The 15000-nt window shown below is 42.3% G+C and overlaps 1 protein-coding gene across 3 annotated transcripts in view; it reads left to right on the top strand.

Annotated features, from left to right (window-relative positions):
• The window catches only part of Rbsn-5 (Rabenosyn-5), a 197599-nt gene that overhangs the window by 121373 nt on the left and 61226 nt on the right, over positions 1 to 15000 (top strand). For all 3 annotated transcript variants that reach the window (XM_068376841.1, XM_068376839.1, XM_068376838.1), the window contains exon 8: positions 1228 to 1512. In XM_068376841.1, the coding sequence (XP_068232942.1) occupies positions 1228 to 1512 (285 nt within the window). The remainder of the gene's footprint in view (positions 1 to 1227; positions 1513 to 15000) is intronic.

The following is a 15000-nucleotide window of genomic DNA, read 5'->3' as shown; positions in this document are numbered from 1 at the left end:
GAGAAGTTTAGAAAAATATTAGGCCTCAAGTTTTCGTTGTTGTGGAATTTCTGGCCCTTCTCAGCTATGATATCCAACTCATGCATAAGCTCAATAGTATATTGACATGCAAGCATAAACTGACTGAACCCCAATTACAAAATATTAGTATTGTACTAAGAAAATATTCAATACTCACTGTCAGGAAAAGTGTAAAATTGAATGGTGATCTCTCCCCTTATTATGTTTACCTTAATCTATATAAGTTAACTTATTTAAAACTGAATTATAAGGTAATTTTTGTTTACAGCATTCTCTTTATAGGTGATTAATTTTGAGGCCTCTTTTATTTAAGATTATAAATTTTGTGAACATCAGTGTTTAATTATTCATTCTTGGTCATCATTTATGTTAGATATTCCATTATATTGTCAATATAAACATGATTACAGTGAACCCTCGCTACTTCGCGGTTCGACCATCGCGGATTCACCACTTCGCGGATTTTTTCCATAACCCATATATATACAGTAATATATATATATATATATGTATGCATGTATTTATGTATATATGTAGGTATGTATATGTGTATACATATAAATATATATATATATACACACACACACATCTCTATATATATATATATATATATATATATATATATATATATATATATATATATATATATATATATATATATATATATATATATATATATATATATATATCTAAAGTAGGAAGATGTGATGTAGTTCTAAGGGAAAAGTATGGGAAATATGTCTGGGTAATAAGCAAAGCTCTACCTCCAGTTTGTTTCTTCATTATGATCAGAGATAAATGTAAACAAAACATTGGTTGCCATTTTTTATCGTGCTTTTTAGCGTGTTTAGGAAATGCATGATATAAAATCACCTTTAATATTTGTGCCTGTTTTAGTTTAGGGTACTGTAGTACATGCATTAAGTGTTCTGTACAATAAAGGGTAGTTTGTTAACAGTACTACTTACAAGGGAAGGTTTTAAAAGTCTGAATATACATGTTGAATAAATAGGTAAATAGGGTGTCACTACTTCGCGGATTTTCACCTATCGCGGCCGCGACTGGAACCTATCTACCGCGATAAACGAGGGTTCACTGTAATTCTTTCATATTTATTAGTGTTTATTATGTATCACAAACATGGTCAGTAGCTTTAATTTATGTTCATCTTCAAATGTGGTGACTTGAATTTATTGTTATTTTCAGGTGTGGTGAAACAACATATAATCTGCGTAATGCAGAGGAACTGCGTGTAAAGATTCTCAAAGCTGGAGATAATTTGAACTCAATGGCTCAGCGTATTAGGGTTCTGGGCAATGACGAAGATGTTACTGATGGTTCTGCTTCCAGCACCCTTTCCTCAGGCCCTCGACAGGGGTTGTTACAAAGAAGGATACACTCGACATCCACAGCATTTTTAAAGGAAAACATCTTGAGTCTTCCCAAACTGCCAACTAGTCAAGAATTAAAGGATACACAAGAAAGGCGAAAGTAAGTTACCTCTGAATTATTACTTAAGTGTCATTAGATTATCCAATTGAGTTACATATGATTTTATAATTGAAGAGTATGCAATTTCTATTTTACTTTTCTGGCTGATGATTGAAATGTAATTTGTACATAAAATGTAAAAATCTTTTATTTTGCTGATGCTGTACTGCTAAGAAATGTATGGTTTTCACAGAGGCTGGAATTATTAATAGACCTTGAATGCTAGACTTCCTGTATTAAATCTCATTCCCTAAGGTACCAGCCACCTATTGAGATATTACTGCTAGAGAGTTATTGGGTCATTTGACTGGCCAGACAGTGCTACATTGGATTCCTCTCTCTGGTTATGGCTCATTTTTCCCTTGTGTACACATACACTGAATAGTGTGACCTATTCTTTCCACTTTCTCCTCTATCCTCATACACATGACAACACTGAGATTACCAAACAATTTTTTTTATGCTCAAGGGTTTAACTTCTGCACTGTAATTGTTCAGTGGCTACTTTCCTCTTCGTAAAGGTAGAAAAGACACTTTAGCTATGGTAAGCAGCTCTTTCAGGAGGACACTCCAACATAAACCATTGTTTTCTAGTCTTGGGTAGCAGGTTGGCCAGGGCACCAGCCACCTGTTGATATGCTAATGCTAGAGAGTTATTGGATCCTTTGACTGGCCAGACAGTACTACATTGGATCCTTCTTTCTGGTTACAGCTCATTTATCCTTTCCCTACACATACATCAAATATTCTGGCCTATTCTCTACATATTCTCCTCTGTCATCATACACCTGACAACACTAAGACTACCAAACAATTCTTCTTCGCTTTAGGGGTTAACTACGACAATGTAATTGTTCAGTGGCTATTTTCCTCTTGGTAAGGGTAGAAAAGAGACTTTAGCTATGGTAAGCAGCTCATCTAGGAGGACACTCCAAAATCAAACCATTGTTAACTGGTCTTGGATAGTGCCATAGCCTCTATACCATGGTTTTTCACTGTCTTGGGGATAGAGTTCTCTTGCTTGAGGGTAACTCGGGAACACTATATCTTATTTCTCTTCCTCTTGTTTTTTAAACTTTCAGTTATATATGAAAGATTTATTTTAATGTTGTTACTGTTCTTGAAATATTTCATTTTTATTGTTAACTACTTCTCTTGTAATTTCCATATTTCCTATCCTAACTTGGCCATTTTCCCTGTTCGAGCCCTCGGGCTTATAGTATTCTGCTTTTCCAACTAGGGTTGTAGCTTAGAAAGTAATAATAATAATAATAATAATAATAATAATAATAATAATGATAATTATAATAATAATAATGATAATAATAATAATAGTGCCAAAGCCTCTGTACTGGGGACTTGCACTGTCTTGGGAACTTGCTTGCACTGTCTTGGGGTAAGAGTTCTGTTGCTTGAGGGTACACGCTGGCACACTATTCTATATTATTTGTCTTCCTCTTGTTGTTTTAAGTTTTTAATAGGTTGTTTATGAAAGATCTATTTTAATATTATCACTGTTCTTAAAATATTTCATTTTAATTATTCATTACTTTTCTTGTAGTTTATTCATTTCCTTTCCTCACTGGGCTATTTTTCCCTGTTGGAGCCCTTGGGTGTTTTGCTTTCCAGCTAGGGTTGTAGCTTAGCTAGAAATAATCATCATGATAATAATACAGTGATGCCTTGCTACACGAAATTAATTGGTTCCGTAGGGGTTTCGTAAAGTGATTTTTTCGTGTAGTGAGTCACCTTTTATATGTAAATAGCCTAATTTGTTGCAGACCCTAGAAAAACACCACATTAAATGATTATAAAAAGGATGTGTACCACTTAACAGTACTAAATATATGAAAAATACTGTATTTTGATCTTTTCAATATTTAACTTAGCCGGTGATTATATAAGCTGCAGCTCTGCTGCTCGACAGAAAACTCTACGGAAAAAATCCGCCAGCGATCGCTATGCAGGTAGGGGGTGTACTTCAACAGCGCCATCTGTCGTGCAGGTACTCAGTACTCATTGTAAACAAAGAACTCAATTTTCTCTCTGTCGTGCTACCGGCAAGACCTACTAATTCGCTGTTGCTTACTGGATTTGTTTTCACAACTATTTGGTGAAGTACACTATTCTAGTTTTGAGCTTTCGCTGTGCAGGCTTTCTCTTCAATAAATCCTTGCATTCTTTTTTTGATATCGGATTATTTGTTGATGACTTTGGATAGTTTTTGAATTCCCCTTTGACCAATTCAAAATGGCTGACCCTTCTCAAGTCCCAAAATTCAGGAAGTGTAATGCTAGGGACTGTTCAAGGCGTCTTCCGAAGGCCTCTATCGATCCTCACACCGTTTGTTCCAATTGTCGGGATAAAAGCTGTCAATTGGAAGATCGATGTAAGGAATGCGTTGGGCTTTCGGAATTCGATTTTATCGAATTCCAAAAATATACACGTAGGCTAGAGAGAGATAGAGTCAGGAGAAGTTCATCTCGTTCTGTTGATTTTTCCTCTCCTCATGCCCCACAACCTATTCCTTCCCCTGTAGTGGTTGCTCCTAATCCCCCTTCTGGCACTCAGGAACCTTCGATGGCTGACATGATGCGTGCCATCCAAGCTCTGGGTGAGAGAGTTGAGTCCCTGGCTAGTGACCGTAACCAGCTCATGGCGGACGTCAAGGAGCTGAAGTGTAAAAGTGCAGTGGGAAGTGGTAAAGTGAGTGATAGTGTTGTGGATAGTGTTGCGCTTGAGGGTTCGTCTGTTCGTGCCTGTCGTCCTCCTAGTCCGGGACCTCTTGCAAGCTCCCAAGTCCAGGGGAGAAGCAATGTCGTACGACCAATGGGTTCGAGAGGCTTTAATCAGCGAACAGACGTTCCCTCCGTGGTTTCGGGCGTATCTACCCAAGATCGCCCCACCCACACAAAGACGAGAGAGCCCATTTATTCCTCGTCTGCGGAAGAGGTTTCTCGTAAGAAACCATGGACCAAGGTCTCACGACCTCTTAAGCGCAAGTCGGTCCCTTCCGCGCAAGTCCAACGGCCCAGTTGTAGCCACTGGGTCAGTTCGGACTCGCTGCAGTCTTCCGATGACTGCTCACCTTCTAAGAGAGGCAAAGCGGTACCGCCTCAGGCAGTTACACCGTCTGTCGCCGCACCTGCTCCTGCAGACCCTAAGTGGTCTTTGCTGCAGACCATGCAGTACCATTTAACGTCTCTGATGCAGGACTTTCGTGCGGAGAAGGTTGCTGCTGCACCAACCTCTTGCCTACAACCAACCACGGTTGTGCGTCCTGTGGACGCTGAGGCGACCTTCTTGCGCACTCCAGCTGAGAGAGTCCCGCCACCCATGCGTTCCAGTGTACCCTGCCAGCCGCATGTTGACGTTCAGCGACGCACGGAACCTTCCGTTGACGTTCGCGAGGTACAACAACCGTCAGAGTTGTTTTGTTTTGACGCGGTGCGTCAACCTCCGCAACCCAGTGTGGTTGCCTCTGCTCGCCCACATCAGACTAGACAGTCTGGAGTAGACGCTGTGCGTCCCCGCGCTGCTATGGTTGTTGCCAGCTCACAGACTGGGCAACAGTTCCATGACGTTGCGTCCGGTTCAGTCACGCGTGCACCCGTGCGACCGGACTCAGCTGACCAGCCGATACCTACTCCATTGCCGCTTCCTCCTCAATTCTCGGATGATGGACTCTCTGATGATGACGATGCGGCACACGTTGATGAACCACATTCGGACCTTGACGAGCCCAAGTCCACGCAACCCTCTTTGGACTTTAGAAAAGTTCTTGCTCTGTTCAAAGAGATGTTTCCGGACCAGTTTGTGTCTGTGGCTCCGCGCTCTCCTCCGTCAGAGTTTGCTTTAGGTACGCAGTCATCCTCGCCTGCCTTTACTAGACTCGTCCTCGCACGCTCGTCCAAGAGAGCTTTACGAGTTATAGGAGATTGGATGCAGTCCAAAAAGAGTCTAGGGAAGACAGCATTTACGTTTCCCCCTGCTAAACTCTCTTCCAGATCGAGCGTCTGGTATGCCACGGGAGAAGTTCTCGGCTTGGGAGTTCCTGCCTCTGCCCAGGGCGACTTCTCAAGTCTTGTAGACTCTCCCCGCAGGCTAGCCATGAGACGCTCTAAGATATGCTGGTCACCTTCGGACCTAGACCATCTGTTGAAAGGAGTATTTAGAGCCTTCGAGGTCTTCAACTTTTTAGACTGGTGTCTGGGAGCTTTGAGCAGGAAGATCTCCCCGACTGAGAAGGAATCTTCCTTGCTCATCATGTCCTGCATGGACAAGGCCATACGTGACGGATCTAGTGAGCTTGCTGCATCGTTCGTATCCGGAGTCCTCAAGAAGCGTGAGAACCTTTGCTCTTTCCTGTCAGCTGGAGTGACACCGTGTCAAAGATCAGAACTTCTGTTTGCTCCTCTCTCTAAGTGCCTTTTTCCAGAGGACTTGATTAGGGAGATTGCTGCTTCTTTGATACAGAAGGACACCCATGACCTGGTTGCGTCCTCTGCCCGCAAAGCCACCCCTTTGCCTACCTTGTCAGCTAGACCAAGGATGGACACTCCAGCGTCCCGATTTATTCCGCCCTTTCGTGGCAGAGCCTCCAGCAGAGGAGGTGCTCGTGCCGAAGGGAGACGTGGGAAGAAGAAAGGAACCAAGTCCTTTAAAGGCAGAGTCTGACTGCCAGCTTCTTCAGACAGCAGTGGGAGCCAGACTCAAGAACTTCTGGCAGACCTGGGAGAAGAGAGGCGCAGATGCACAATCTGTGAAGTTGCTCAGAGAGGGGTACAAGATCCCGTTTGTACGAAAACCCCCTCTAGCAACGTCTCCCATTGATCTCTCTCCCAGGTACAGAGAGGAAGACAAGAGACGAGCATTGAAACAGGAGGTGTCTCTCTTACTAGAAAAGGGAGCGGTAGTCAAAGTCCTGGACCATCAAACCCCGGGCTTCTACAACCGTCTCTTCTTAGTGGCAAAGAAGACAGGAGGGTGGAGGCCGGTGCTAGACGTCAGTGCGCTGAATGTCTTTGTCACAAAGCAGACGTTCTCCATGGAGACCACAAAGTCCGTTCTAGCAGCGGTCAGAAGGGAAGACTGGATGGTCTCTTTAGACCTAAGGGACGCATACTTTCACGTCCCCATCCACCCAGACTCCCAACCTTTTCTGAGATTTGTTTACGAAAAGGTTGTCTACCAGTTTCAAGCCCTGTGCTTTGGCCTAAGCACAGCTCCTCTTGTGTTTATGAGGCTGATGAGGAATGTAGCCAAATTCCTTCATTTAGCGGACATCAGAGCCTCCCTCTATTTGGACGACTGGCTTCTAAGAGCTTCTTCCAGTCGTCGCTGTCTGAAGGATCTAAAGTGGACTCTAGATCTGACCAAGGAATTGGGTCTCCTGGTCAATATGGAAAAGTCTCAAGTGGTCCCATCCCAAACTATTGTGTATTTAGGGATGGAGATTCACAGTCTAGCTTTTCGGGCTTTTCCGTCGGCCCCCAGAACAAGTCAAGCCCAGTTATGCATCCAGAACATGCTGAAGAAGGAACGATGTTCAGTCAGGCAGTGGATGAGTCTGATAGGGACGCTATCATCCCTGGAACAGTTCGTATCGTTAGGAAGACTACACCTCCGTCCTCTTCAATATCACCTAGCTGTTTACTGGAAAAAGGACAAGACGCTAGAAGCGGTCTCGATCCCCATTTCCGAGAAGATGAAGTCTTCCCTGACTTGGTGGAAGGACAGTATCAGCCTCAGAGAGGGTCTGCCCCTGGCTGTTCAGACTCCCAACCACGTTCTCTTCTCGGACGCATCGGACACGGGCTGGGGCGCGACATTAGACGGTCGGGAATGCTCGGGAACTTGGAACTCGAGTCAAAGGACAATGCATATCAACTGCAAGGAGCTACTGGCAGTTCATCTGGCCTTGAAAAGCTTCAAGTCTCTCCTTCAAGGCAAAGTGGTGGAGGTGAACTCGGACAACACCACGGCTTTGGCGTACATCTCCAAGCAAGGAGGGACCCACTCTATGACGTTGTACGAGATCGCAAGGGACCTCCTCACCTGGTCAAAAGATCTAAACATTTCACTAGTAACGAGGTTCATCCAAGGCAACTTGAATGTCATGGCAGATTGCCTCAGTCGGAAGGGACAAATCATTCCAACAGAATGGACCCTGCACAAGGATGTGTGCAAGAGACTGTGGGCCACATGGGGCCAGCCTACCATAGATCTCTTCGCAACCTCGATGACCAAGAGGCTCCCAATATATTGCTCACCAATCCCGGACCCAGCAGCAGTTCATATAGATGCCTTTCTCCTAGATTGGTCACATCTAGACCTATATGCATTCCCCCCGTTCAAGATTGTCAACAAGGTACTGCAGAAGTTCGCCTCTCACGAAGGGACAAGGTTGACGTTAGTTGCTCCCCTCTGGCCCGCGAGAGAATGGTTCACCGAGGTACTTCGATGGCTAGTGGACGTTCCCAGAACTCTTCCTCTAAGGGTGGACCTTCTACGTCAGCCACACGTAAAGAAGGTACACCAAGGCCTCCACGCTCTTCGTCTGACTGCCTTCAGACTATCGAAAGACTCTCGAGAGCTAGAGGCTTTTCGAAGGAGGCAGCCAGGGCGATTGCTAGAGCAAGGAGGACATCCACCCTTAGAGTCTACCAATCGAAGTGGGAAGTCTTCCGAAACTGGTGCAAGTCAGTATCAGTATCCTCGACCAGTACCTCTGTAACTCAAATAGCTGACTTCCTTTTATACCTGAGGAAAGAAAGATCTCTTTCAGCTCCCACTATCAAGGGTTACAGAAGCATGTTGGCATCAGTCTTCCGTCACAGAGGCTTAGATCTTTCCAACAACAAAGATCTACAAGACCTCCTTAAGTCTTTTGAGACCACGAAGGAGCGTCGTTTGGCTACTCCTGGTTGGAATTTAGACGTGGTACTAAGATTCCTCATGTCAGAAAGGTTCGAGCCGCTACAATCAGCCTCCTTTAAAGATATCACTTTAAAGACTCTTTTCCTGGTTTGCTTAGCCACAGCTAAAGAGTCAGTGAGATTCACGCCTTCAGCAGGAACATCGGATTTTCATCTGAAACGGCTACATGTTCTTTACAACTTGGTTTTCTAGCCAAAAACGAGCTACCTTCTCGTCCTTGGCCGAAATCGTTCGATATTCCAAGCCTATCAAATAGGGTTGGAAATGAACTAGAAAGAGTCTTATGCCCTGTGAGAGCTCTTAAGTTCTATTTAAGACGAACTAAACCTTTACGAGGACAGTCAGAAGCTTTATGGTGTTCAGTTAAGAAACCATCTTTGCCTATGTCAAAGAATGCTTTATCCTATTTTATCAGACTGTTAATACGAGAAGCTCATTCCCATCTGAGTGAGGAAGACCAAGCTTTGCTGAAGGTAAGGACACATGAAGTTAGAGCTGTCGCAACTTCAGTGGCCTTTAAACAAAATAGATCTCTGCGAAGTATAATGGACGCAACCTATTGGAGAAGCAAGTCAGTGTTCGCGTTTTTTATCTTAAAGATGTCCAGTCTCTGTACGAGAACTGCTACACCCTGGGACCATTCGTAGCAGCGAGTGCAGTAGTGGGTGAGGGCTCAACCACTACAATCCCCTAATTCCATAACCTTTTTAATCTTTCTCTTGAAATGTTTTTATTGTTGTTTTTGGGTTGTCCGGAAGGCTAAGAAGCCTTTCGCATCCTGGTTGATTTGGCGGGTGGTCAAATTCTTTTCTTGAGAAGCGCCTAGATTAGAGGTTTTGATGAGGTCCTGTGGTATGGGTTGCAACCCTTCATACTTCAGATCCTAGGGGTCGCTCAGCATCCTAAGAGGATCGCGAGGCTCCGTAAGGAAGACGTACTTAAAAAGGCAGAGTAATTGTTCAAGTCGACTTCCTTACCAGGTACTTATTTATTTTATGTTTGTTATTTTGATAACTTCTAAAATGAAATAAAAAATCCTTAGCTCATAATAATGTAAACATTTATTGCTGGTCTCTACCCACCCCCCTGGGTGTGAATCAGCTTATATAATCACCGGCTAAGTTAAATATTGAAAAATGTTATTTTGATAATAAAATAAATTTTTGAATATACTTACCCGGTGATTATATATTAAAGGACCCTCCCTTCCTCCCCAATAGAGACGCAGTGGACCGGAGGAGAAAATTGAGTTCTTTGTTTACAATGAGTACTGAGTACCTGCACGACAGATGGCGCTGTTGAAGTACACCCCCTACCTGCATAGCGATCGCTGGAGGATTTTTTCCGTAGAGTTTTCTGTCGAGCAGCAGAGCTGCAGCTTATATAATCACCGGCTAAGTATATTCAAAAATTTATTTTATTATCAAAATAACATATTTATTAATAAATTAACATTGATAATTTGAAAAATAAGTGTTAATTAGAGCAAACAGTAAAAATACAGTAACATAAATGTAGAACCTTACCTTTGGAGTGAGGCGATGTCCGAGAGCTAAGTGCGGGGTGGTAGAGGACGATGAAAGCGGCGGAAAACGTTCACGTACAAGTGGCAGAAAATGTAAACACTTAACTTTACGAAACACATTTATGCATAAATGACAAAAAACTTTAACACTTAATTTTAGGAAATGCATCTACAAATGGCAGGAAATATTAATACTTATCTTTACGATAAACTTAAAATAGAAATTCTTTTTTTTTCCAGTTTCTATTTTTTTTTTACTTTACATTTTTTATTTTCTAAATTTAATTATACTACGTATTTTCTTGATCACTGCCACTTTCGTTTCTTAGCTGGTGCTTGGTCTGCTTCTACCAAAGGCCTCTTACTAAAATATTCGTCCAAAGAAGCTTGTTTCTGCCTGCTTCTTAAAATTTTCCAGAGCACACTTAACCGCATGCCAGCCTCGTATTTCTTGATTATTTCCATCTTCATCTCCATGGAAAACATCATCCTCTTCTTTCCCTTGACTTCAGCAACTTTCTTTGGGCCCATGGCTAATGATATATCATAAGTATCACACACGATAACAGTACGTACTGTAAAATTGTTACAAAAGCAAAATCACAAACACTAAGTCAATGTGTACGATACCGTTGCCAGAATGAGAAGACATAAGAACGCTGATGTGTAGATGCGCGATGGGATACAGTACAGTAGATGCCGACCAATAAAAGTGCAGGATTTCATGGTGATCCAAGTCGTAAAATACTTCGTATCTCCTTTTGTGAAGTGAAAATTTCCTAAGCCGATTCTTTCGTAGCTAGAGGTTTGACTGTATAGGCTCAAACCTTATTATGCCAGTGTCACAGGTACTTTGCAAAGCAAAAGCATTGGCATTAGCCCTTCATTTGCATTCTCTCTGAATAAATTGATTATGATATTTATTATATGGTACAGTACCTGTTAACACGATATTCTGATAACATTGGGGTTATCCCTAGTGTATCCAGAATCATAACATAGGAAGGCATAAGAATAATGTTTATTTCTGTGAACCTCTCCTGATATTATTATTGCTTGATCTCCAGAAGTTTAGTTTATTGATGTTTGCCCCTTAGAATGCTAAAAAAAAAAAATTCCCCTTTTCTCTCCTTTCAATAGACACGTACTCCACAGGGGAGAGGCAGTACTGGAGACCCATCATAGACTTATTTCATGTAAATCTTTTTGTATTGCAAACAAAGTTCACAATAGAGACGGTGGCCACTATTCTTCAGGCCATCAAGGAGAATGACTTCTTGCTGACAGTAGACGTGGAAGATGCTTACTTTCAGGATCCCATCCATCCAGGATCAAAAAACTTTTGTACCTGAGGTTTTCTTTCAGAGACAAGGTCTACCATTTATATTTGTTGTACTTCAGCCTTTTCACAGCACCCATTGTCTCAACCTGTACTAATGCCATGATCATCAGGCTCCTCTGTTGTCCGGAGGACTAGCTTCTTCTAGCAGAGTCGTATACTTTGCTTGCACAGCACAGAGACCTCCGCCTCTCTTCTGCAAGGTGTTGGGGATCCAGCTGAACCTAGGGAAGTCCAGTCTCGTTCCCCAACAGCGTATCAGATACCTAGGCATGGAGACTGACTCATCCCAAACCAGAGCGGTTCCATCTGCTGACACGGTGATAAGATTGAGGCAAGTGAGAACCTTTCCTTGAAAGGGAATGACTCTGAGCTTGCTCTTAGTAGAAGCTTCTGTGTTGCCTCACTTCATTGGAGAAACTGGTCCCCTTCAGGAGGATGCATCTTTGCTTAGGGAAGTGGGCTCTGAAGACCCAGTGGTTACAAACATTAGACCCTCCTGCAGCCTTAGTGACGGTGCCCCATGAGGGGGTGACTGATGTCCAATGATGGCTAAGAAAGAATTGCTAGCAGGCACACCCCTGCAGGTTCCTTCTCCGAAATTTCTTCTCTTGTCCAATGCCTCTTGCCAGGGTTGGGGTGCTCACCTTCGAAGGGAGCAAATTTCAGGCCTATGGTTGCAGGAAGACAATACCTTTCATATCAGTTACCTAGAAATGAAGGCTGCATGTTTTGTGCTACTCCAGTTCTCAGAGCGACTCAAAGGTCCACTCTGTAGTGTTGATGAGTGGCAACTCCACAGTAGTGGCCTATGTCGCCAGACATTGGGCACAGACCAACGCAGTGTCTCTCTCAGCGACATTCATTCCCAGTAAGAGGGACGACAGTTGGCTCCAAGTGGTCTTTACACTCTCGAGGGGCGAAGTCACTTGTTACTTTTCGGGGTCCTCTGAGTCTAGATATGTTCGCCCCCTTAACACCAAACTCCCGGTGTATTGCTCTCTAGTTCTGGAACTAGCTGCAGCGATGGAAGAAGCCTTCCAGCACCCAGCACTCATGGGACCAACTGGACTTCTATACCTTTCCTTCATTCTGTATGATTTGTCAGGCCCTGAATAGGATACATGCATTCCAAGAAGTGAGAGTAACATCAGTAGCCCCAAAATGGCCTCAGGCAGAGTGGTATCCAGACCTGCTAGGTCTTCTCTCAGAAATTCCAAGAGAACTTTCAGAATGGTCAAACCTACTCCACCAACCATACTTAAGAAAGTTCTATTAGGCAGTCTGCTGCCTGTCTTTTCACTGCTGGAGATTATGCAGTATCTCCTACGAAAAAAAGGCTTTTCAGGACCAAATGCAAACAAACTTTCTGGATACCTCCAAAAGTTCCCCTCTGTAGTCCACCTAGCCAAGTAGTCAACTCTCTATGATTGGTGTTATAGGGGGAATATTACTCTACTCAAAGTCTTTTTTCCCCTTATTGCTGACTTTTTAGTGTTCCCAAAGAATGAGAAATCCCTTTCAGTCACTGCGGTGAAAGGCTGCTGCTCAGCCTTGAGCAAGGTTTTTAAAATAGACTAGAATAAGCCTCTGTCTTGGAATGTGTTTAAGGTTCTTAGGTCCTTTAACCCTGGATAAGTATTGTTATTTGACCACCTTAAATAGGTATCGTGGGTCAACCTCGACCCGAGGTCCAAAAAAAATTCATAAAAAATTCATTTACAAATCAATTCACAACCTTTTAATATAAGAAAAAACTTCAAAGAATATTCTAATCTTCTAAAAAAGTAAATAAAGGCTAAGTCCAAAATAAATATTTATTATAAGTGAATTAAAGAAATAAGTATACAAAAAAGGACTTGACAAACAAATTCACCTAATATCTAAATATGGATATAAACTAAAACTATTCTAAGCACTCATTCTATGATAATCGAGCACCATTTGCTGAGATCCAGAGCAGGAGAAGAACCAAAAGGGAATGTTTCCTGAAATGAGAAAAAAAAGTTTTTTTTTTCTTTTTGGGGGGGCTAAAAAATTTATCCTTTTCAAAATTTTTTGGGGTTAGGTAAATGACGTAGTTAGTGGCTGAAAATTTTATAGAATATTGTATTATTATCGTACAACAAAAATATTTAAAAGAATCTGCACTTGGATATTATTTAATGTTTTATTAAGGGGCAATTTTTTTTTTATTTTCTTTTTTTTTTTTTTGCCGAGTTACATTATGAAATTTTTCAAGACAAATCCTTATATCCATTGCTGAGCATGATATTTATACATGAAAATATCAGAAATTTTATAAAAAAAGAGGAATACATAGTGCTATGCCAGCTTACCATTAAAAGAAATAAAATAATGATCATAATTAAGATATCATAAAGGTACAAACTTACAAAAACAGAAAAAATTATGAGCTATTTTATAAAAACATACGGGGTAGAAGACATTCACAAACACTTTACAACAATCCTTTTTTTTACACGTATAAACACTACTGCACATTCGATAATTATATAAAAACTTTGATATTACACAACTTACCTTAATTAGGTATTGATGGGTCGAGCTCGACCCGAGGGTATCTCAGAAGTAGCCCAAGGAAAACAGCTGGGATGAAATGTGTCCTCACCCGACTGCTGCGCACACTGAACTGATGTCTCGCAGGTTGATATCGCTCGCAACCAATACGGACGAAAAATTATAGCAAAAAAAACATGTTTTTTTTTTTAGCTTTTGGTCGTATACAACCCACCACACCTATCTAGGGTTGAAAAGGCCTCTTATGAACCCTTACATAAAGCTCTAGACAAGGATCTCATTCTGAAGACTCATCCTCCTTACCTTAACCACAGCATATTTCATACTATGGAATCGAGTTCTAGAGTTCTGGTCTGTTTAAAGCTGTGGCGTAAAGGAGGTTTGGACATTCACAACCAACCAATACCTCTTGAGACTATGCTCTGCTCCTACCGAGATAGGTTCCAACATTTCCGGAAACGATGGAGATGACCCCAAACCCGAAATGTCTCATTAATGACATCTGTGCGACTTACCAGCCCCTCTGTTTCCCTTGGAATGTCCCCAGTAGCCTCCCCTTGCTCTATAAAGACACTTATACTTGAAGTGACATTTGCCCTCACCTTGGGTGAAGTAGCTTTGCTGTCCATCTCCCCTCCCCCCCCCCCCCCGAGGAAATTTACATGTAAACTGAAGCTTAGGATGGGAAAAAGGAGCTGGCCTCTGTGTGGGTTGCTGTAGGACTTGCTGCTGGTTCTTATAAGCTGCAGCTTTTGTGAAAGGAAACCCCCTTCCTTTCTTTAGGAAGTGCTAAAAACTTTTCCCCCATTTTCTGGAAGGGAAGTGGGTAGTACCTCCACATTAGCCCTGACTTTGTCCATTAAGGCTTCGTGGAAGAGAGATTTGCATAGATGATCACTATACAGAAATAATTCTACTACTTTCTTCAGATTGAAGGTAGCCTCTCCTTGAATTTTTCTCTAACAAAGTTCTGCAAAGCCTCATAGATAGGTTTGCACAGTAGTTTTACCAAAACAGAGGTAGCCATCTGGGGTTCCCCTATACCTCCCACTTCCAAAGAAGACATGGCAGACACAAGGTTGATTAAATTCTCCAGTCTCAAGATGGTCTGGAGCGCAAGGAAAATAGTTGCCCAATTGATTGG

This window comes from Palaemon carinicauda, chromosome 7, assembly GCF_036898095.1.
Source record: "Palaemon carinicauda isolate YSFRI2023 chromosome 7, ASM3689809v2, whole genome shotgun sequence".
NCBI classification, from domain to species: domain Eukaryota; kingdom Metazoa; phylum Arthropoda; class Malacostraca; order Decapoda; family Palaemonidae; genus Palaemon; species Palaemon carinicauda.
The sequence above is the reverse complement of the archived record's forward strand: the minus strand, read 5'-3'. Positions and strand labels throughout refer to the sequence as shown.